Raw genomic sequence first — 22,049 nt, forward strand, 5'->3', positions numbered from 1 at the left:
TCTTCATCGATTTTAGGGGGGGTGGGGGGGAGGGCCATCAATTATTTGGTCTGTTGTGTGATTTGGACATCGTTTTGGAACTGCATGCGAATGCTAAAAAGTCTGGCCTTGCGTCACGGTTCAAGTGGGAGGTGAAGTCACCAAAGCCTCTTTTGCTTTCATGCGCGTTTATGCACTACCCCCGTGCATTGCATCTGCATTAGATTCCTTTCTTTTGCGGTCATTTTTAATCCGGCCTGGATCTAAAAGTCCTTGGCATGCCGGTTCATGATTTAAAAAAGAAGAAGTAAGCACTAAGCGTGCTAAAAGCTCTTAAACTTGTCACGAAAGTATAATTGAGTCTTAAAACTTTTAAAAAGTACGATCGAGTCATAAAACTTGTCAAGAAAGGACAACCGAGTTCTGAAGCCTAAAAAAAGCGCAATCGACGGAAGGACTTGATTGGACCAATTTGACAGATTTTGAGCCTTGTTTGCTCGGGCTTTGCCTGATTCGCGCTTCGAGTCTTGTTGGCTTGGAGAGGCGCTCGGCCGAAGATGAGGTCGATTGTAGAACTTATATCGAAGCTCGATAAAACGATTGCAATTTTGTTATTTGGGCCCCACAGGGGTGGATATAAAATCACAATTCAATATTTGAAATTGAACTAAGAATGATTGTTCTAATTTTTTTTTTAGCTCGACCTGATCTTGATCGATATTCTATAAACAAAATATAAAGAAAAGAGCAAATACCATAAATAAATAAAAAAATCCCAAGCTTGCCCACTGTAGCACAAATACCCTAAATTTTTTTTCCGTATCACCAAAAATCCTAAACTTGCCAACTGTGACACAAATACCCCAAACCTTTTTTTTTGTGTCGCGAAAAAATTGAAACTTATACATATGTGACATATATACCTTCTATTTCAGTTCCATCCAGAGTATATTTGTCACATTTGAAAAGTTCGGAGTTTTTTATGGCACAAAAAAAAAAGTTTAGGTTGTCTATGCCGCGATTGGCAAGTTTAGAGTTTGTAACGACAAAAAAAAAAGTTCGGGCAATTTGTGTCACAATAGGCATAATTCGAGTTCTTTGTGTATTAACCCTAAAGAAAAAAAATAAAATCCCGAGCGACAATTGCCTTATGAAGATTCGCTTTCGTTACGGCTCCGACGGGTGCGTTAATCAAGACCTCTCGCTCGAGCATAAACAACCGTTCGGTGCCATCACTTGTCCATCCCCGAACTCGAGCGATCAAACCATAAAGGAGCGACGATACAATAGGGAAAGTGATTTGATTAACCTGTAGACATCGTAAGTCCGGGCACCGATAAGCAGGTGCACCGGGGCTTCCACAGCCCTTCAATGGATCGATACGTTGCTGCAAAACGGAATATCCCGGAATTTCGGGTCAACAACCGGCGAACTATTTTAATTCACGACGCGACGTGACGACCGTTAATCTCTCCATAAAATTTGGGTAGGAAATCCGCATGCCTTAGGCGATCCCCAAAACTCTCGACATTGCACTCCACCGAATCCCGCCCCCTGAATTCGCAAAAAGATTTTTTCAAACCCCACGGGGCGTCGTCAGAGATTCTCCTCTTCTGACACCCCCCCTGCCACCCCCAACCACCGGCGAAGGAAGATGTCCCGCAAGTCAGTGACATTGACTTCACCTGCCCCCCCCCTCTCGTCTCCTGATTGGCCGTCGCCCCGGTGAAGTCAACAATACTAGGTAGCACGGGAATATTCCCGAACCAACCCCCCCCCCCCCCCGACCCGACCCCCAAAAAAAAGGGGAAGCACGTGCGAAGAAATTGCACGGGAAGCTTCCACGCGGTGGGGGGGCGCGATTGGGGCGAGATTATCTCGGGGGGCCGTACAATGTATCGCGAGATGCGACGGCGGTCTCGAAATATCGGGAGACGACAGGAGGCGGAGGGCGAGATATTGTCGCCGGCCGGCCGGGGAGCGGGGGGGCGGAGATATTTTCCGGGGCTCCTCCGCCTTTGGTTTTGACGGAAGGAGAGAGAGAGAGAGAGATACTAACGGAGCGTAGTACCAAAACCGGCGGAAGTTGTTTTTGGATTTTTTAGGCCCAAGACACACTCTCCATTGAAAGATTTGTACGCTAATGTTGCCTTTATCCGTGGCCTCATTTGTCAAAAAGAAAAGTACAAGGTGTACTGCTAATTTCGTGTCGCGACAAAACGGGCCGGACGATATTATTCATTTTATTTGAATATTTAATTATTTAAATCATGCTTTCGTCCGATAATTTGTGCTCTGGAGATGGTCGGAAGCGGTTCGAATCTTTTTCGGGCCATTGTCTGCTTCCCCGATCGGGTATTTCCATGATTACATTTGACACGTCTGAATCTTCTCGAGCGAGACTATTGAATGGGGAGTTTATTTTGTTAAACCGATCGTCTTCTCCCAAACCACTTAGAATTTCTCGTTGGCGCGTGCGAAACAAAAGGTGCTTTTTAATCGCGTTGATGGAATAACAGTAGGAAGGAGAACGCGGGGAAGAGTAGAAGCAACGGTTTTTCACGTCGATCGGGTAAAGACGAGGAGGGTGTGTCGGGATTCGAATTTGTGCCGTGTCCCCTATCTCGCATCGAAACATTAGAGTGCTAAAAAAGGCGTGTCCCGTGGACAATGCGTCGAATATTGCAGTTATCCCGAAAAAAAGTACACCGCGGTCCAAAAAAATCACGTTCATTTAAGAATTTTTGTATGGAGCAGTATCATTCTATTCAATAACATTGAAAATAATCACGAAAGAGAAATTCTAACCTCAATTCGACGAATCTATATCTCGTATTTATTTATTCTTTGAAGATATTTTGGATGATAGCGACATTTTGCTATATAATAATTTTGGCGGATTCTAAATCCTCCTAGATATTACCAAATCCGTGCATATAGGCATAAATTGAGACTTACATTGGCTGTTCTGATTATGTTCCTTTCTCTTAATATATATAAATAAACAAATTTATATGGTATCAAGTTCAATTGAAAAGATTGTTATCACTGGACGATCTCACACTAATATGGAACACCTCCCCCCACAAGTTCAACGCAGCTAGCACGAGCTTCGCGAGTCACCTAATTGCGATTGATCTTGTCTATCAAATTCACTGCCTGAATAAGTTACTTCTAAATTCTCGAGCATCTTGTGTTGGCTTGTATTCCTAAAAAATTTTTCAACTTTTGGGTCTACTTTAAATTTTGCCCCGAACTTTGTTTTCGTCGGAAAAAAATTTACAACCTTTCGCTTTAGTCCCAAAATCTATCCCGAGTAAACCCTCCGACCAAAAAATTGTCATTGATTTCTTCAAAGTTATTGTTAAAGTACCGTGCTACATCGCTTGACAACGGGTGCTAAATACTTTTTATATTCACGTGGTATCCCTTCACTTATCAGCTTAAGTTTTGGGGTTAGACTTTCTAACACGATATTAGAGCCGATATCATCCATTTCGCGAATGTGCATCCACCCACATTAGTCAAATTCCACGTGCCGCTCGTAATCCAGCTTGCACGTGAGAGTAGAAGTTGAAACAGCGTCCTGCATTACTCGACAACAGGTCCTAAATACTCTTTATATTCAAGTGATATCTATCCACCGTCAGCTTAAGTGTTTGGATTGGATATTTTAACGGTTATCAACATCAGCGCCGCTTGGAAGAAGAAGAAGAAGAACAACAGCAACAATAGCCTATCGATATCGATAATTTTAAAGAAATCAGCGACGATTGGTGATAAAATTTGGGATCAGAGTGACGATTGGTGATAAAATTTGGACAGAGGATTAATCGGGGAGGTTAAATTTGGGATCAGAGTGACGATTGGTGATAAAATTGTTCGGGACAGAATTGAAATCGGACTTAAAAAGTCTGAGATATTTTGGTGGAAAGATTTTTTTTTTTTGCCCTCTCTCTTCCCGTTAGGTTTGTCTAAAAGGAGCGGTCTTCCCTCTCACCGATGTTGATTAATCGTCTCTTCTCCGCAGCGGAACAGGCCAAAAGGGCGCGAGAAACTCAGGATTTTCCCGAGAATCCAGAACGGGGAAAAGCGAGGGAAACGCCGGGAAAAAGGAAGAGAGAGAAAAAGCAGGGGGTCGAGCTCGATCCATGTCCGCTTCCCTCTGGCGGAATCTCCCAGTCTTTCGGCCGTGATTCGGAGCAGTGAGAAAGCCAGCTTTTTGGGCGGCAAGAAAGAGGGGAGGAAAGGAAAGGAAGAGAAGGGTCGCAGCAGGGGGAGAGCTGGGAAGTGAGGGAGGGAGCGTGGGAAGCGAAAGCGGCGGCGGCGGCGGCGGCGTCGGCGGCATGGGGATACTGCACGAGGACGCGGTGGTGATTAGCCAGTCGGAGAACGGGAGCGGCTCGACCGTGATCACCGTGAACTGCCCCGACAAGACCGGGCTGGGCTGCGATCTGTGCCGGATCATATTGCAGTTCGGTCTGAGCATTTGCAGGGGAGGTGAGTGAGCTCGTGAAAACCTTTTAGCCTCGCGGGCAATGCTTTTTCGGGGAGGTCGAGGTTGTTGCGGGATGATGGGGGGTTTCGATCTTTCTGCCAGTTGCTTTCCAATTCTGAGAGATGGCTTTATGGGTTTGTTGAATTCTTGATCTTCAGCAGTGCCCTGCCCTTTCTAAATTTAGCTTGTACTGAGGTGGAATGGTTCATTTAGAGCTAGATGAATGGTGGTGGGATTGATGTTTACTGTGTATATATTAACATCCCGGAGATTGAAATCTTGTAAATGACCTGCTGAGCTGCTATGAGATTCATACGTTTTATCGGCTTGTTTTTCGAGCTTCTCCGTGCGGGAGCCGGGTTTTCTGGGTTCATTTTGGCAGTATATGTTGCTTCGTTTATCTGGGGAATCCATGTAGAGATGAGATTTTGCTCTGTTTCTGTACTGCAGATTTGTACACCGACGGGAAATGGTGTTATGTACTGTTTTGGTTGGTGGGGAGGCCGGCGACCGGGTGGAATTTGTTGAAGAAGAGGCTGCTGGATGCGTGCCCTTCGTACTTCTCGACATCGGAGATCGAGTACTACAGGCCCGAGAACAAGCAAGCAAGGCCACCTGATGTCTTCCTGTTAAAGTTCTGGTGTTCATATGATCGCAAAGGCTTATTACATGGTAGTGCTTCTTTCACCTAAATTTTTCTTCTTTCTTCGCTAATTACACGGAATTAAACTCGGATTGTTTTGGGTTAGTAGTACATGGCCTTCCGCATTTAAGTAGGGGTGTCGTGTCTGGTTGATTGAACAAAATCAAGCATCGTTTATAATTCCACTGAAGAATCATTATTGTGATCCCTTATATGTTGATCCGACTCCTTGTCTTGTTTAAACAAAGGAAGTGCATCCCGTAAATTGAGATACAGGTCAACATGATTGGATGAAGTGAAGCTATGAGATTTCCCTTGTCATGGTACGAGGGAAGAACTCCTGTGCTTGCTTTCGTTTTAGATGGGAAAGATGAAATCACCTCAAACATCTTACCCACCTAACATTTAATCTACATAACAGAGAATTTAAAAGACTTATTTTTCAGAAAATATGTCAGTAAATACACGTATTTACTGCCACCCTCCATCATGATCTGCTGTCTGTTTCTCTTGCATGCAGAGAGTGCGAAGCTCTATCGGTTAACGAAGTTTCAAGTAGAGGAGTTTAATTTATACTGATCAATGTCCTTTATTTCACCGGCAGATGTGACAGAGGTTCTGTGCGAACTAGAACTGACGATAAAGAGAGTAAAAGTATCCACAACTCCAGATGGGAGAGTGATGGACCTCTTTTTTGTCACAGACTCCAGGTTTGTCATCACCAGTTGTTCCCCTTTTCATTTGCTCAGTTAACGCGTTTAGCCAATGCGGTGCTATTGTTATCCTTGAGTGCCTCAGTCATTTAGAGAAAAAGTAGAAGTCAAACTCTTTCCGATGGCATTTTATAGCAATAGCATCAATTTGAAATGCCTTTCGTCGTGCATCAACTATCCGACACTTTGGGGTCAAGTTCATAATCGAAAGCATCAAACCGTTATATGCAGAACCGGAAATTAGTAGAATGCGAAGCCTTGACTTTTAAGTAGGTCTTTTAATCGTGCTCGTGTATGAACTGAACTGAAGTCCATTAGGCTTGTCACCTGTATGTTGACAGCCTTCTTATATTATAAAAGGAGCATGTATAGAACTTCACTTAAAGATTTATCTAGCTGCAAGAGCAGGAATGCTCTCTAAGGATATAAAACGCGGGGGTTTCCAGTGTCTTATTCTCATGCCTGAATCAGAGAGCTACTTCATACAAAGAACAGACAGGAGGAGACGATCAACCATTTGAGAGAAGTACTAGGGGACACAATGGTGAGTTGTGAGATTGAACTGGCTGAACAAGAAGTCACTGCATGCTCACAGGGTTCTCCATTTCTTCCTTCTGCAATTACTGAGGAAACTACCAGTTTAGAGATGCTAGATGGGAATCGGAGCAGTTCTCATTTCTCAAACCCTGTATTTGTTTCAATGGACAACTCTCTGAGTCCCTCACACACAATCGTTCAGATCGAATGTCGGGACCACAAAGGCCTCATTTATGATATCATGAGGACGTTGAAAGATTTGAATATCCAGGTGAATAGTATGGCTTTTGAGGGCTTTTTTATTGATCAAAATGCTATTTCCCACTTTCTAGACACAACAAACATCCAACAAAGGCAAGCACTTTTATTCTTATGGATTTTCTCCCGTCTTCTCAGATCTCTTATGGACGGTTCTGGGCGAACTCTAGAGGGAACAGTGAGGTAGAGTTTTTCACGATGCATGCAGATGGAAGCAAGATTGTTGACCCCACCGAGCAGAACGACTTGAGCTCTTGTTTGAAAAGGGAGCTGCGGAGTCCCCTCAGAGTGGCTGTGGTTAGCCGAGGCCCAGAGACCGAGCTGCTAGTTGCAAACCCAGTTGAATTGTCTGGAAGGGGTCGCCCTCTTGTGTTTTACGATATTACCTTTGCTCTGGAGATTCTCACTACCCGAATATTTTCAGTAAATATTCCGACCACTTTGTGATCCTGCATAAATTTAAAATATTCTCACTTGTAGTCTCGACTGCTTTACAAATCTCTTTCCATCCTTATCATTTCAGGTGGAGATAGGGCGACACATGATATGCAACCGGGAGTGGGAGGTCTATAGAATCGTACTAGATGAAAGGGACAGTTCGTGTGTGCCGAGAGAGAAGATTGAAGAAGGCGTTCGAAATCGACTGATGGGTTGGGATAGGGGGTAAAAGTTTGGTACCGGTCGAGTCTTCCATCATTGTACAGCTATGTTTACTCCTTTGGCATCTTCCTGGTCTAGGCTCTCCAACTGCAACGAGTGTAAATAGAGTAAAGCATAATGTGAAATGGTAAGCTGTCAATTTACCCTTTCTAGCTTTTATTGTTGGGCAAGAGATTGCGTCGTCGGCCACATCTCAGTCTCACTTAATTTTTCTCCACTTTTATTTTTTACCCTCTCAAATGCAGAATCATAGCATGAATACAACAGCACCAGAATTTTGCCTGGTTTAGTAGCAGGTAGAGTTGTTTACCAGTCGGGACTTTGATTAAGATAGTGACATGCCCTTTAATCCAGAAGCCGTGTACTCTGAAGTTATCGTCCAGAGTGTCACTAGTAAAAAGTATTCCCAGAATTTGGCCCACAAATTGCAAGGACTATCTGTATCAGACAAACTGTACGAGTGCCTTCTTTCGGACTTTTTGAGTTATTGAAAGGCTGCACTTGCGAAATTGGTTTGCTACAGTAGAGATAAACGGGTACATCATTTCCATTACCCCAATGTCTGAGAGGGCAAGGTTTCAGACATTCCAAAAAATGTTGTCTTTGTCAGCACCGGGTCGAGAGAGAGAGAGAGTTGCGGTGCTGTTTGTTTATAGAATCAAGGTTTGTAGGAGTGCCGATATCCCTAGGCGACTGAGGAAACTCCATCTGACTGTGTCCACGTGCTTCTATATCTCAGCGATGAGAACAAAGCTACCCTGTTGTTCATTACTTAAGTTGGATTAGCAACTTCTAGATCATTCGCACTTCTCCTTTTTCTGCCAATAGGTTTTTTTCGCCAACTCTTTTTGTTTCGCATTGTCAACCATAACTGGCCTTCTAGGTCAGACCAAGCATCAGCAAATATTCATTAACTGCACTTGCTTTTCGCCTTGCTTTGATCAATGGAAGTTGACATAATCTCCAGAGAAACGATCAAACCATGTTCACCCACACCCCTTCCCCTGAAAACCATCAAACTCTCTTTCTTAGACCAACTCATTCCCCCATTTTACACGCCACTGATCTTGTTCTATCCTGCGATCGGCAACAACAAGGTCGAAATCAATTTGTTCCTGTCCATATTGAAGACATCTCTCTCCAAGGCACTCCCTCGCTATTATCCTCTTGCTGGGAGGATTTCTGATCATTTCTCCATAAGTTGCAACGACGAAGGCGCTTTTTATAGTGAAACACGGATCCATTCCCGAATCCACGAGTTTCTTGAAAGTTCCAATTTAGAATCCCTCAATCGGTTGCTTCCTTTCCAACCGTTTGTGAAGCAGCTATATCCTTCTGTGCCCCAAGTAGCTGTCCAAGCGAACATCTTCGAATGCAGAGGACTAGCGATCGGCGTTTGCATGTTGCACAAAATCATAGATGCTGTCACGATGAGCAACTTCCTTACCACTTGGGCGACCATTGCTCGTGGATGCGCTGAAGAGTTCCATACTGATTTCCACGCAGGATCATCCCTCTTCCCGCCAAGAGATCAGTTGCCTGACGAGTACTCATCCGCCATGGACAAGGGATGGTTCATGGAAGGAAGGTACGTCACGAGGAGATTCGTGTTCGATCCGAAGGCAATACACATCCTCAAAGATAGAGCCAGAAGCGAAAACATAGCGAACCCAACCCGATATGAGGTTCTCAGCTCGTTTATATGGAAACACGCCATGGCTGCCTCTAGGGCGGCATCAAAGTCACCCAAACTCTCCGTGTCGATAGACTCAGTCGACACGAGATCAAGAATGGAGGAGCCCTTGTCCAGGAACACGATCGGCAATCTTTTATGGTCTGCAACATCGGGTTTCGAATCTGCAAGGACAGAGATAGGCCTGTCTGACTTGGTGACCATGACAAGAGAATCCATTCGGAAAATAAACGGCAATTACTTCAAAACTTTACAGGTCGATCAGGGGTGTTCCATGATTTACAACGGCATAAAGCTCATGCTCGAAAACTTCTCCCAGGAAAGCCCGGATTCATTCGGATTCAGCAGCTGGTGCAATCTGGGCTACAGAGAGACAGATTTCGGGTGGGGAAAGCCCGTATGGGTCGGAATCTGGGGAGGAGAAGCATCGCCATTCAGGAACCTTGTCATTTTCCTGGAAACTCAAAGCGGCCTAGGAATCGAGGCATGGATGACCCTGGATGAGCACATACTGTCAGCCCTAGAAGGAGACGACGAGTTCCTCGCATTCACTTTGCCAAACCCGAGCATCCCGAGCGCGTAGCCAAGCGAGCTACTGATGTTTGTGTTTCCAAAGTATTTCCCTTTTGCAAGAAAGTAGAGTGACTGTGAGTACCCCACTCTACTCCTGTAACGTGTGAATGGAATAGTGAAGAGGGAAGGCTTCTAAGTTCCGACGTTCTTGCATCGAAGTCGCGACGACTGCGAGTTGCGCTCGAAGAAGACACAGCGATAGGGGTCGCAGAATAATTCACATGTCGGAATCCTCGAATTCGTCCTGCCCAAAGGATGACCTGCGTGGCGAGCTTCAATCGGCTTTTCTTATCAATAAATATTTAATGGAGATTAGGAGCGCATTGGGTTGCTGTGGTGTAGTGGTTATCACGTTAGTCTTACACACTAAAGGTCCCCAGTTCGATCCTGGGCAGCAACATCTTTACATTCATTTTCCTCTTCTTTCTTCCTTTTCCGCAAGCCCATTTCGAGTTTTTGTTTACGTTCTTGAATAAAAATAATGCCGATAATGAAGTGGCTGAATTAAGAGAAAAAATTTATTTGCATATATTACTTCGCATCCGATTTTGGGCTATATCATAATCAAGAACAATGAAGTGGCTGAATTGAGAGAAAAAATTTACTTGCATATATTACTTAGCATGCGATTTTGGGCTATATCATAATCGAGAACTTTCTTGTCTCCTTTGTTTTGTTCTGAGGAGGTCCCTATATGATTATCACCTTTTGGTAAAACGCGACATACAAAATGGAAAGGCGCGAATGCCATCTTACAAAACCAAAGGACTTGGAATTCAACATTTTGCCCAAGAAAGGTATAATCCCAAAGGTGGAGTTAGAATAAGGGTTAAAAAACTACAAAAACAAGAGAAATCCGACCTGCCGGATTCGAACCAGCGACCTAAGGATTACTATGAGCGTTACCCACTACAGTCCTCCGCTCTACCAACTGAGCTAAGGTCGGATCGATGCACTGGGATCGCAACATTTTATATAAAACACAACTGTAACACAATTTATCACGTCCTGCTCCCTCGAGACCAAATGGTCGTCGCTTGACTTTTCCAAACCTTCTCAGACTCTACCGAGTATTCCTCACCAAATTGTCTTTAATGTCCAATGCCAAAAGCTCTTAATTCACCCTTGAACGGGAGGTGGTCTTTGGGAAAAGGTCTCCCCAGTCCTATTTGTGGAGCTCTTCCTATAATCGACCTCGAGGCTGGCATCGCCTCGGTGTTCCATTGATTAATGTTAAGTCTTATTTTTGTTTCGGTAGGCGAAAGGGCGGAGGCGTGACCAATATTGGCGATCATTCCTAGACCTTACTTCGGACGGTCCGGCATGTTACGGAGTGCTTGATTCGAGCCATACTTATTGCCCTCCTGACAAAAATTTGGTGTGCCCATCGGCGCAAAACACGTTGTTCGGACAGGTCGTCCTTCCAGCTGAGGCATCAGCCCCGCGTGCGCTCTATTCAAGTTCCGAATCCACTATCCCTCGGTGAACGAGGGAGTTTCGACACTATCCCTGTCGACCACGTGTTCCGATCGCTCATCCCGGGTAAAAGCGCTCGAAAGAGACGCAAATATATAGTACGCGAAAGCCATGAACGATACAGCAGGAAAGGATCGATGGTACGATCAAAGCTCCAATGGGAGTCAAATTAGGAAAAGCCAACAAAGCTCGCCCACCAAGTCGTGTTTGATGGTTAAGAAAAAGGAAAAGTTCTGTTCGATCTCCAACACCAAAGTGGAAACAAACTTTCTCCTTCTTCCTCTGTTTTTTAACCCCTTTTTCCATACGGATGGCATCATGGCATATGTCAATGATTGACCAAGAGGGGTTTTCTTCTGTTTTTCTCTCGATTCGGCTACTTTAAAATAAGCCATATCGGTATTTTCCATTGATAAATTAGACGGTATTAACTTTAAGACTCGATCAAACTAATTCGACAAGTTTCAGGGCTTTGATTGTACTTTCTGTAAGTCTCATGACTCAATTGTACTTTCGTGATAAGTTTTAGGACTTCAATTGAACATATCTCTCGATCTTTAATGCAAAAGTGGAAACAAGCTTTCCCTCTTCTTTCTCTCTGTTTTTACCTCCCATTTTTATATCGGATGGCATCAGGGCATATGTCAATTTAATCAACCAAAGAGGGGTTCCTTCTGTTTTTGCACTCTTTTGGTAAGCCGAAGGTGACCGGCGCCGACCCCACCCCACCCGACCTATTTCTTGCCCGAATTAGGTAGGGGGGCATTTCGGTCATTTCCAATTGGCAAGAAGGGGGCTTATCCACTGGTAAGTCCACGGCAGGTCCACGTCGGCACGAGGGGGGGGAGGGGGGACGGACGGAGGGAAAGCGAAGCGTCGTACGAAAAACCGCCGCGAGCTGCATCCCCGCTTCCCTCGTTATTACCGAAAGCCCCTACAAATATTACCATCCTTTGTTCTGTCGCTCTTCTCTGTCCCTGTCTCTCTGTCTCTCCGTTCATTTGCGTCTCTCGCTCCGTTCTCTCCTTCCGGGAATCTCCGGAGGCGCGCGCATTGGCGGTGGTGCGGTCCAGGGAAGAGGAAAGGGTGAGTCTTGGGTTGCTCTTTCGTGGTTTCTTGCCGGTTCTTGCTTGCTTTTCGGTCGATTCCGTCCGGCGAATTTGCTCCGGGGGCGCGGTGGTAATGCCTTTTTGATGGGTTTTTGGGGATTGTCAGGAGGAACGGGTTGTTGGGTGTGTGAAGGTGGTGAGTTCTTTTGCGTGCAGTTTCTTGAGTGTCGTGGGAAGTCAAGAACCGATCTTTTTTTTTTCCTTCTTTTTTCGTTTTCTGTTAATGGGCACGTGTTTCACGTTCTGGTGGGTAGAGGATGTCGTGATTGGGAAGAATGTGGGGCATAGTTAAGCCGGGCTGTATTGGGTACTGGCAAAGGATGTGAGAGAGGGACTTGGAAAAATCTTTTTGGAGTGTTGCGATAGCGGTTGGGAATGGTGGTCTGCTTGATCTTTGTGGGAAGTGGATTTAGTAGAGATATGATTGCCGAGCTTTGCAATGTTATCGTTTTATGTGCTATTTAATCAGCAGGGCAGAATAGGAGAGAGATTCTTCTAGGTACCTGAATGCGATGAGAAAGAAGGAGTGGCATTTGTTCTGCTGGGATTGATTTTTAAGGGGTGAGAGCATTTGTGGACCAGAATCCCTTGCCAGCGAGCTAAAGCTTCTCTAATATTGACTTTCGTGATGCTGCAGTAGGATGAATGGGAACTCTCCCTCGGACATTGTAAGCAAGTTCTCGCCATGATTTGTAATTGTTCCATTAGTTTTCTCCGCTTTCTTTGGTATGTCTATTGAATGTGGAAAACTCGGGAGGCAGTTGTTGATCGAATATGTCGTCTTGTGCCATAAGAAGAAAATTCATTAGGTATTTGTAATTAACAAAAAAGCTATATGCCCATTACGAGGCCATGTGAACGTGTTTTGATAGAAAGTGAATGCTCCTCTATTCATCATTTGAGTTTTAGAGAATCTCTCAGCTTTCAGGGCAGTCTTGGATTTATTTTACAGAGTGCATTACAGGGGAAAAGCATTGGACGTGCACTTAATTCAACTTGCTCGCTCATTGTTTTTTGTTTTTGTGTAATTAATGATATGAAGTAGTTACTTTATGCAGAGCAATGTAAATGGAAATCTAGTTGGATTTCAAGTGGCGTCATCCATTGACAGAAACTGCTGTGGATCTTACAAGGGAATACCAATCCTTCACCCTCCGTGTCTCCATAGAAAGGGATGGTTATTTTTGCCCGATCTTATGGATGTTACTACTGGGAACTCCCCTTTCAGTGAAAAGCAAACTGTGGAGCCTTGCAAGGCTTTGGAAGAAGGAAAGGAGGCTGTAGGAAAAGATGCAAACACATCTTTGTTTGTCAATCACGGTATACTCCTCTTTCTAGATGGTTAAGGTTACCTTGAGTCATTGACATGAATTTAGTATAAGGTAATGTCTGTTGCGGTCTCACTAAGAGAAAAGCAGTTTCTCAGCTTTGCTACATGGCAAAATCACATAATGTAGGTTTGGCAGTTCAAGTTTGGAATGAAACAAGTAGAGCCTTTAGTACTGACTATCAAATCACATTAATTATGATCACATATTGCAGAATTAGCTTGACCTCTGGCTTTTTCATACTTCATGTAGTAGTAATTGTTGGAAGATAATCATTGTATTGTTCTTAGAAATGTATGTCATGTGTCTCTGTTTTTCTTTATGAAGAAGCTTGTTGATAGTAAGTGGTGCGAAGAAGCTGGCAGAAAAACTTGTTAGAACTTTAGAATGTCACTTTAAGGAGTAAGCAATGATCTATCTAAACTCTCATAATTCTGGGATTCACCTAGACTGGCTAACATACCCAATGGTTATTACTCTTGATAGTCATACCGTTCTTAATTCTAGCCAGTGGGGGAAAGTGGAAAGAGGCGGGAGCTTCTGTGGTCTGCCACATGTGAAAGTGGAAGATGCTATTGTTCACAGACATGTTTGGAAGCCATCCCCTCTTAATAACTCCACGAAGTGGCCCTGTAATTACTCGGTTTTGCCGGTTGAGTTACAAATAATCTAAAAGGATGCAGCCATGGCAGTCAATCAATGTTCTTTGTAGAATGTCTTTCATGGAACCTCTTTTACCCTTTTTCGTCCTTTAAGATGATCTTATTTATGATAGATAGATGCAACTGACATCTGCAAATGGAATAGTTTTCTTTCTGTTGAAGGAAAATTTGAAAGCATATCGAATATAATCTTCTGCGTTAAAGAGGAATATACGTAACATTTTGAACATTTGAGCCTCCACAAGAAAATACATGCTATCAAATGAACTGAAGCACAGTCTAGTGCATCATTAATTTCATGCCTTTATTTCCAATCCATCTTGGCTACTCATATGCAGATATACCTGTCTATGGTTCTTTGTGCTTATACAGAAGCCCCATATTAAATTATTCTGTGGAAGTAGATCTTAGCTAAAACAGAAAAGGAAATAGAAAAGTTTTATTGTGTGATGAATCTCATCGAGGTATTAAAACTTCACTAGTCATCTTTTGGCTGGTCATGTGGGGTTGATATTTATGTGGTCTTTAAGTAAAATATGGCATTTATACGTATTGCAGCGGCAGTAGCTTGGCATGAGAGTAGAAGGAAGTGGGTTGGAGATCAGACTCAAAGATCACCAAAAGTGCTCAAGGACGAAATTATAAGGTACTGATATTTCAATTGTCTTACAACTTCTTGCAAATAACTTCTCTAGGTTGGAGTCCCGCACTGATTTCAGAGTGTTGCTTTTTTTACCATTAGTTTGGTCTGTAGAGCTTTTGTACGTGGGTTGGAATTGGTGTTGCCTGTTTGTGGTAGAAGGAGCCCCCTTTTTTTTGTACTTTTTAAAAAAAGCAGCATTGATTTCTGCATATGCATGTGACTTTGATACCGCCGTTTAATGATATGGATTAAATAGACACTTTAAGGTATGTATTATTTCGATCAAAAAAAAAAGGTATGTATTATTATTTTGATCTTTCATACGGATAAGGATATGAAGCAAATACAGAAATATATGCGTGACTGACCTACTTAAAATAAATATGAATAAGTCCTGCGATATATTAGATGCCTCTTTGCCATGTTGGATTAAATAAACGAATACTCCCAATGCTCCAGCTCTATTTGTAAAAGGAGTTAGAAAGCATTTCTTAAGTTTGAAATCACAGGCTTAGATGAAAAAAGAGCTGCAAATGACTCATTGCAAAGGGATGTTCCAGCAAAACCCGAATAACTTCTTTGCACCATGCTTTTAAAATTGCTACTTGTCATCCATGCTTTTAAAATTGCTGCTTGTCATCTAATTTGATAACTGTTAAGCCCCTCCTAATCGGTATCTCTTCTTTTATGTATTCTTTTTACTCAATATTTGAGCGAGTGATAGTGATCTGGCTATGCCACTGTGAACCTCTAACAACATGAGGGATGTTGTAGTACCTATTTAGACAACTTGGATGCTTAAGTGTAATTTCTTGTAGGAATTCTGTTTCTTCTTCTCTTTGTAGCCTTTGAATATCATTCTTCATTTGTGTTGTGTCTCCATCAATGTTCACACCTGCTCTTCTATATACCGGGGTGATTGCAAAAACTGACTGTGAATTGTTACTGTTGCAATTCAGCTGGTCCACAACTTACGAGGAACTTTTATCGACTAATGAACCGTTTTCTGAGCCCATTCCTCTTCCGGTGAGACTAATATGCTACCTTTTCTTGTGTACATAATTAAAACATGCTACAGCTAGGGTTCTACGGACATATACTTGATGTACGCACACTCGCAGCCGGCTTGTTACTCAAGAAATACATTAGCATATAGCTATAAAGAAGCTAGATGTAAAATATGCTTCATTTCTCATGTCTCGAACATTGCATCGAGAGATTGCAAGTAATAAACTTATTTGAAGAAATCCTGCTCTGGATTCAGTAAATTACTAGCAGCTAACATGGTGGGATGTTGATTATCTTGCAGGAGATGGTCGATTTTTTAGTTGATATCTGGCACGACGAAGGCCTCTTTGATTAGACTGTGGATCTTTCTCGTCATTCTGTAACATGATGAAGACAATCGGTAGAGGAAATACTCGAATTAATGGAATATTACCGAGGTCAAGGAACTCAAAGAGTGATTTGTCCACTTGGTTATTAGATCAAGCCATGGATTTCCCTAGACGACCGTTCCTTCTCGTGGTTCTTTCCTGGCATTAGTCTGAGATGCAGGACATTTATAGGTTAGTGCTCCATTCTAACCATCTAATTCTGAACGTTTCTGAAGTACACTGGAATTATGCCTCAAATGCCGGTGAATCACCGTATGATGACGGCTTTGTTGTATCGCACTAGCGGTTGTAATCGCCTAAATTTGTACATGGGAAATGAATGATCTACATGTTCCTCTTGTCAATTGGGTGGCCTGAGGGTGGTCTGAGACCCAACAACGAGCAGGCAAAAAGGGGTTTCATCGTGTCGGGGCAAGACGCCAACCAGCACATCTCACGTCACGTCATGTCCGCAACCGATCGAGGCAAAATGAACCCGCTCGTCATGATTGGCATCGACCGTACGAGCAAGTAGAATCGTTCCATTTGTAGGGGAGTGGGTCTTCTCGATTTCGTTGGAGGACCTTATCTTGATTCAGGAATTGAGGAAGATGCACAAGAAACAACCACCAGATGAACTGAAAGCCATGGCAGAGGCCTTTGATGACCAGAATTGACATCATGTGCTTAATGGGGCTATTCAATTCAATGATCCTGGTGCCCATTTGACAAAAAGTGGCTTCCCCATCTTTCTTCTGCATTGAATTGTCCTGATTCCCTCCTTTTCTCAAGGGATAACGCAATGGGGATCTTGCTTGGTGGCTAAGAAATTGTCAAAAGGGGGATATTTTTTATGCTTTGTACAAAGCTGTCTCTTTTTCCTTAGGATGCATCGCCCTCATCAGCAACCGCCATGGCTGATTAGTTAATAAGTGAAGTTTTAATCTACGCGTCAATTGAGATGGGTAATCCGGAACCCGCGTGTCCAATATGAAACCGACACCTAGCTCGCGTCTTGGAAATGAGCTAATATCGATTCGGCGTTCGAATTGACATTTCTTCGAGCACGCGAAACAGACTCCCCCATGGAAAACGGAGCGAGTCGGACGCTCGGAATCGTTTTGCCACTCCGTTAGTCGATTGATCGTGAAAATCTACGATTTTCGCAAACTAGTAATTAAAATAAAAAAAAATCCGACCCGGAAAGTAAGTTAAAAAAAAGCGGGGCATAAATCTAACAGTCATGAAATTTGACCCGGGAAAGAAGTTCAGGCCCGGTACAGATCTAGGCCTAATTCTAAAAGAAAGCATCAACTTTACTTTTCTAATTCGAATCACAAACTTTCGCTTAAATCTCAAATTTAATTTGATTAATTTAAAAATTTCACGTCACGAAAGTCAAATTTGATATTAAAGCAAAAATTCATGTTTTTATTGAGATAAAGAAAAGCTCGGATCAAAATTATCTTGATCTTTTTTTTTGGGAACTATCCCCGTGGATCTGACCGTCACCAATTGTCTCCTACCCTGAAAGAAAAGGACCCTCGAGATTTGCGTGCACACACTTACAAACGTACACCTCTCCACATGCAAGTCCCACCCCCAAAAAAAAAATAAGAGGAATATCTCAAACCCCTTTCGAGGCCCAAAACGACGCCGCTCCGAAAGCTAAACCAACCACCCTTCCTCTTCGCGCTCCGTCTTCGTCGACCTCGTATATAAGATGCGAACCCCCCGAAGCGCAACCACCATTCTAACTTTCAGGTCAGGAACTCGAGAGGGAAGAAGGAGGAGGAGAAGAAGAAGATCATCTCCTGCATCGATCCCATCGTCGCTTCACGCAGGGAGGATCAGCGACGACCTCACGATCCGCGGCCTTCGGGTGGAAGGAAATATGGAGGGGCTGAAGCTCGTTTCCCTGGTCCTCGCCGCCTTGCTCCTCCTGGTCGCGCCGCCCCCGCCCGCCTCCGCGGCGGACGCGCGCGGCCCCGGCCTCAGCCTCGGCCTCGCGCCGTCGAGCATCCCCTCCGTCCACGCCGAGCAGCTGATCAGGCAGCTCAATCTGTTCCCCAGGGAGGACGTCAACGTCGTCCGCGGCGGCGGCGGTGTCCCCGGGCCGCTCGGCGCGGGGGAGCGCATCGTCGAGAGGCGGTTCAGGTTCCCTGGCTTGGGGCTGGAGTCCGGGGTTCCCGTCGAGGATCTGGGTCACCATGCCGGGTACTATAAGCTCGAGCATTCTCATGACGCGAGGTAATTCTTATTTGAAGGATTCTTTGTTTCCGGTTTGATGGGGGATCAGCGTAGTGTCTTGCTTGACTGTCTTGGATTATAGATTATTTTTTTTCTGATTTTTGGGGTCCATTAAGCTCATGTTATGTCATAATATCAGAAGGCCAAGTCTTGTTGCTTTTCGGTTTTGTAGGTTATGAGTCTGAATTTGGGATTGCTAGTGATGTGATGGGTTATCTATTGCATGTCGTGTTTGAGAAATGTGTAGAGATTTTGTGGATGCGTAGCCGTCTGTGTAGTTGCGACGTGCTGTTCTGTCTGCGCGATATTATTAGGTCATTTTCAGCTTTCTTATTTTGCTGTGATTCAATGCTTGAGGAAATGTCATGGCTTAGAGCCTTGTTGCAAATTGTAACCTGTAACCTCTGAGGGATTTTTTTTATGTTCAATGGAGATAAAATTGTTGCAGCTTCATGGATAGAATATTTTCGGTGCAATGTTACTAGTGGTCCTTGTACTTTTACTTGAAAATCAAAACTTTTGCGGGATTAGAGAAAATTAATATAAATTTAGAATCTATGAGAGTTATGTAGAATTTTTTTACCTTATCATTTTGTCCATTATTTAGTAATGTACCATTTTTATTGGAAACCTTGTATAAAAGTTTGAGAATGAGAGATGTTTTGGATTTTCTTTATAATTTAGAGAGGTGATTGATTGAACTTACCAGATAATGTAAAAAAGATTTAGTAAATAGGTTGTGGCTACACTTAGCCACTCACAGCTTCCAGTTTATTTTTCTTATCCTATGAGTATGTGGAAATTTGCTACCTAGTAGGTTTGTCGACGATTCGCATATTACTTCTCACATCAAACTAACTTGGCTTTGGTGTCTCAAGTCCAGCTGTAAAACTTGTTCTTAATCTCGTTGGTTGTTTTTGGTAGGATGTTCTACTTCTTCTTTGAATCACGAAGCAACAAGGATGATCCTGTTGTTATCTGGCTGACTGGAGGACCGGGTTGCAGTAGTGAATTGGCTATGTTCTATGAAAATGGTCCCTTTGCCATTGCAGACAACATGTCCCTTGTTTGGAATGAATACGGTTGGGACAAGGTATTGAGGAGTATTTACAATTTTCCTTTCATAAACTGTTGCTACTTGGGAAGGATTTTAAATGTGTTGCATTATTATTCTCTTATTCTATTGTATCCTTAGCAATTAATGTGATCTTGACAATGTCTTTTAAGGCTTCAAACCTGCTCTATGTTGATCAACCAGTTGGGACTGGCTTCAGTTATACCTCTGACAAACGTGACATCCGACACAATGAAGATGGTGTCAGTGACGACTTATATGATTTCTTGCAGGTCTGTAAATTCTTTTGACTTCTATTCTGCCGGTGTTGTTGGTATCGTGGACTCGTTAGATGCCAGATTTTTTTGGAAAAGATGTCAATCTTCAAAAGATTTGTAGCATTCGTCTGACTTATACAGTACCAGTTCCCTTTTCTTTGTTTCATTTAACCTAACAAAGGAACAGGGGCTTCAATTGAAACCATATAGACTTCTGCATTCTTTTGACTTGAAGAGATCTTGTTCTAGGCCTTCTTTGCGGAGCATCCTCAGTTTGCAAAGAATGACTTCTATATTACCGGAGAATCATATGCTGGTCACTACATTCCTGCTTTTGCTGCTCGTGTTCATCGAGGAAACAAAGCTAAAGAAGGAATTCATATAAACCTAAAGGTAGGGCTGCCAACTTCAACTTGCACTTCATTGTAGTGGTTGATTAAATTTTTCGTAAAACTAAAACCAAAATGTTAAAACAGGGATTTGCTATTGGCAATGGCCTTACTGATCCTGCAATTCAGTACAAAGCTTACACTGATTATGCATTGGACATGGGGATTATTGAGAAATCTCAGTATAATCGTATCAACAAGATTGTTCCAGTGTGCGAAATGGCTATAAAGCTTTGTGGTAATGATCCTGATCTTGTCAAGAAATTCTCCTTTCCACTATCCATTCTTCTGCTTTCCTAGCTACCATTTTATTGTTTTACACTACTATGATCTGTAATTGCTAAAAGAAAATTGGCTTCACTCTCTCTCTGCTGCAATTACTTTTCTAATGCACATGTTAAATTTTTCTTGTCTGCATATACTACTTTCAGGAACTGATGGCACAGTCTCTTGTATGGCTTCGTATTTTGTTTGCAATGCTATATTCAGCAGCATCATGGCACTGGCTGGTAACGTCAACGTAAGTTTATCACCTTGTGTTTTTTCAGGCATTTTGGTGGTGATTTAGGGTATGCTTTGCTATGCTGTTTCCATTTGTTCTCTCCTGTTGTCTATGATCACGTAGCATGTCAACAGTTAACGGTTGAGAATCCAATCTTGATATATCTAAGAATTGTTCTTTTTTGTTATATTGTCGGCTCATAGTTCTGAATATTTTTCTTGTTCCATTACCTGATAGTGACAATAAATAGCTTTTCCACCTGATATAATCGTTTATTGAAGAATTGTGTTTGCACTTTCCCACTTCTCATCTTCATAAACTGCAGATTATTGAACAAGATTGAAAGCAACTTTATAACTTGTGCAAGCATGCAGGGTAGAGGAAGGTGTCAGAGATAATGTGAAATTTGATTATTATATTTGGTCCATTGCAGTATTATGACGTCAGAAAGAAGTGTGAAGGGAGCCTATGCTATGACTTCTCCAACATGGAAAAGTTCTTGAACCAGAAACCTGTCAGGGATGCACTTGGAGTTGGGGAGATAGATTTTGTGTCATGTAGCCCAACAGTTTATCAGGCCATGCTGGTGGACTGGATGAGGAATCTGGAAGTAGGAATTCCTTCTCTTCTCGAGGATGGAGTTGAATTGCTAGTCTATGCTGGAGAATATGATTTAATCTGCAACTGGCTCGGTGAGTTATCTCTAACTAGTTTCAGTGGTAGGTCAAGCCAAATCATTTTTAACATCTGATGTTCCTTATCGTATTTATATGATCAGGCAATTCGAGATGGGTTCATGCCATGGAATGGTCTGGTCAGAAGAAGTTTGTGGACTCTCCTGATGTTCCCTTCGAAGTTGATGGATCGGAAGCAGGAGTTTTGAAGAGCCATGGCCCTCTGAGTTTCCTCAAGGTCTCTCTCTCTCTCTCTGTTTTAAATGTCGATGGAATAATTTTGGCCATTCTAAGCTGCATGATCTAATTGACACCAGGTGCATGATGCTGGTCACATGGTTCCAATGGACCAGCCCAAGGCGTCACTAGAGATGCTGAGAAGGTGGACTCAAGGCAAACTCTCTAAAACTGGAGCTGACACGGAGAACTTGGTGGCTGAGATGTGATTCGGTCGCCTGCGCATCTCATGGGAATAACTTCTTCAAGAATTTTATTTTCTTGTATAAGTGCTTGTAAATATTTCCTCTACATAAGTTGTGCTCTCAGACTCTTTAGAGGATCTCCGACGAATGATGGTATGGTTCACTGTCGGTTATTGAGATGGTTCTGTTAATGTTAATCTCACAGGGCACTTCGGTATAACTAGAACTGGATCCTTGTCCCATGTTTTTAAGTGAAGGTAAAGGAAGGTGTATGTGCAGCGTTGCGATTTCTTTGATGTTCTCATTTCTTTGGTGAGTCATTTGGTTGTTGT

At 43.0% G+C, this 22,049-nt stretch overlaps 4 protein-coding genes and 2 non-coding genes across 10 annotated transcripts; 5 read left to right on the forward strand and 1 right to left on the reverse strand.

The window, feature by feature from the left end:
• Nucleotides 1-4,068: 4,068 nt before the first annotated feature.
• LOC115665216 (ACT domain-containing protein ACR10-like) lies at nt 4,069-7,505 on the forward strand. The gene is made up of 6 exons (XM_030587101.2): nt 4,069-4,479; nt 4,928-5,149; nt 5,725-5,830; nt 6,305-6,641; nt 6,767-7,051; nt 7,152-7,505. Exons 1-6 carry the CDS (start codon nt 4,326-4,328, stop codon nt 7,293-7,295), a joined length of 1,248 nt encoding a protein of 415 aa, XP_030442961.1. The 5' UTR covers nt 4,069-4,325; the 3' UTR covers nt 7,296-7,505.
• On the forward strand, nt 7,285-9,692 carry LOC115665215 (stemmadenine O-acetyltransferase-like). The gene is made up of 2 exons (XM_030587100.2): nt 7,285-7,415; nt 7,534-9,692. The coding sequence occupies exon 2, from the start codon at nt 8,233-8,235 to the stop codon at nt 9,562-9,564; it is 1,332 nt and encodes a 443-aa protein (XP_030442960.1). The 5' UTR covers nt 7,285-7,415; nt 7,534-8,232; the 3' UTR covers nt 9,565-9,692.
• A 189-nt stretch (nt 9,693-9,881) lies between these two features.
• Nucleotides 9,882-9,954, forward strand: TRNAV-UAC (transfer RNA valine (anticodon UAC)). Its single transcript has one exon. It is a non-coding gene; the product is annotated as a tRNA-Val (tRNA).
• Nucleotides 9,955-10,409: 455 nt separating this feature from the next.
• TRNAY-GUA (transfer RNA tyrosine (anticodon GUA)) lies at nt 10,410-10,500 on the reverse strand. Its single transcript is given in 2 exon segments — nt 10,410-10,445; nt 10,464-10,500. It is a non-coding gene; the product is annotated as a tRNA-Tyr (tRNA).
• A 1,495-nt stretch (nt 10,501-11,995) lies between these two features.
• LOC115667002 (uncharacterized) lies at nt 11,996-16,513 on the forward strand. 5 transcript variants are annotated; one of them, XM_030588637.2, is made up of 6 exons: nt 11,996-12,116; nt 12,612-12,807; nt 13,185-13,459; nt 14,688-14,775; nt 15,732-15,798; nt 16,082-16,513. In XM_030588637.2, the coding sequence occupies exons 2-6, from the start codon at nt 12,785-12,787 to the stop codon at nt 16,133-16,135; spliced, it is 507 nt and encodes a 168-aa protein (XP_030444497.1). In that variant the 5' UTR covers nt 11,996-12,116; nt 12,612-12,784; the 3' UTR covers nt 16,136-16,513. The 5 variants fall into 5 exon arrangements, with proteins under 5 accessions (XP_030444497.1, XP_056160391.1, XP_056160415.1 ...); XM_056304416.1 differs by having other exon boundaries at nt 11,999-12,127; nt 12,622-12,807; XM_056304440.1 differs by having other exon boundaries at nt 11,999-12,127; nt 12,622-12,807; nt 13,198-13,459.
• A 1,375-nt stretch (nt 16,514-17,888) lies between these two features.
• LOC115673143 (serine carboxypeptidase-like) lies at nt 17,889-22,013 on the forward strand. The gene is made up of 9 exons (XM_030595228.2): nt 17,889-18,398; nt 19,323-19,491; nt 19,626-19,745; nt 19,980-20,123; nt 20,207-20,357; nt 20,551-20,639; nt 21,055-21,313; nt 21,400-21,533; nt 21,613-22,013. The coding sequence occupies exons 1-9, from the start codon at nt 18,043-18,045 to the stop codon at nt 21,739-21,741; spliced, it is 1,551 nt and encodes a 516-aa protein (XP_030451088.2). The 5' UTR covers nt 17,889-18,042; the 3' UTR covers nt 21,742-22,013.
• Nucleotides 22,014-22,049: the final 36 nt, after the last annotated feature.

The sequence above is a fragment of the Syzygium oleosum genome, unplaced genomic scaffold (genome assembly GCF_021117445.2).
Source record: "Syzygium oleosum isolate NSW1041296 unplaced genomic scaffold, Sole_v2.1 Sole_v2.02, whole genome shotgun sequence".
In the NCBI taxonomy this organism is placed as follows: Eukaryota; Viridiplantae; Streptophyta; class Magnoliopsida; order Myrtales; family Myrtaceae; genus Syzygium; species Syzygium oleosum.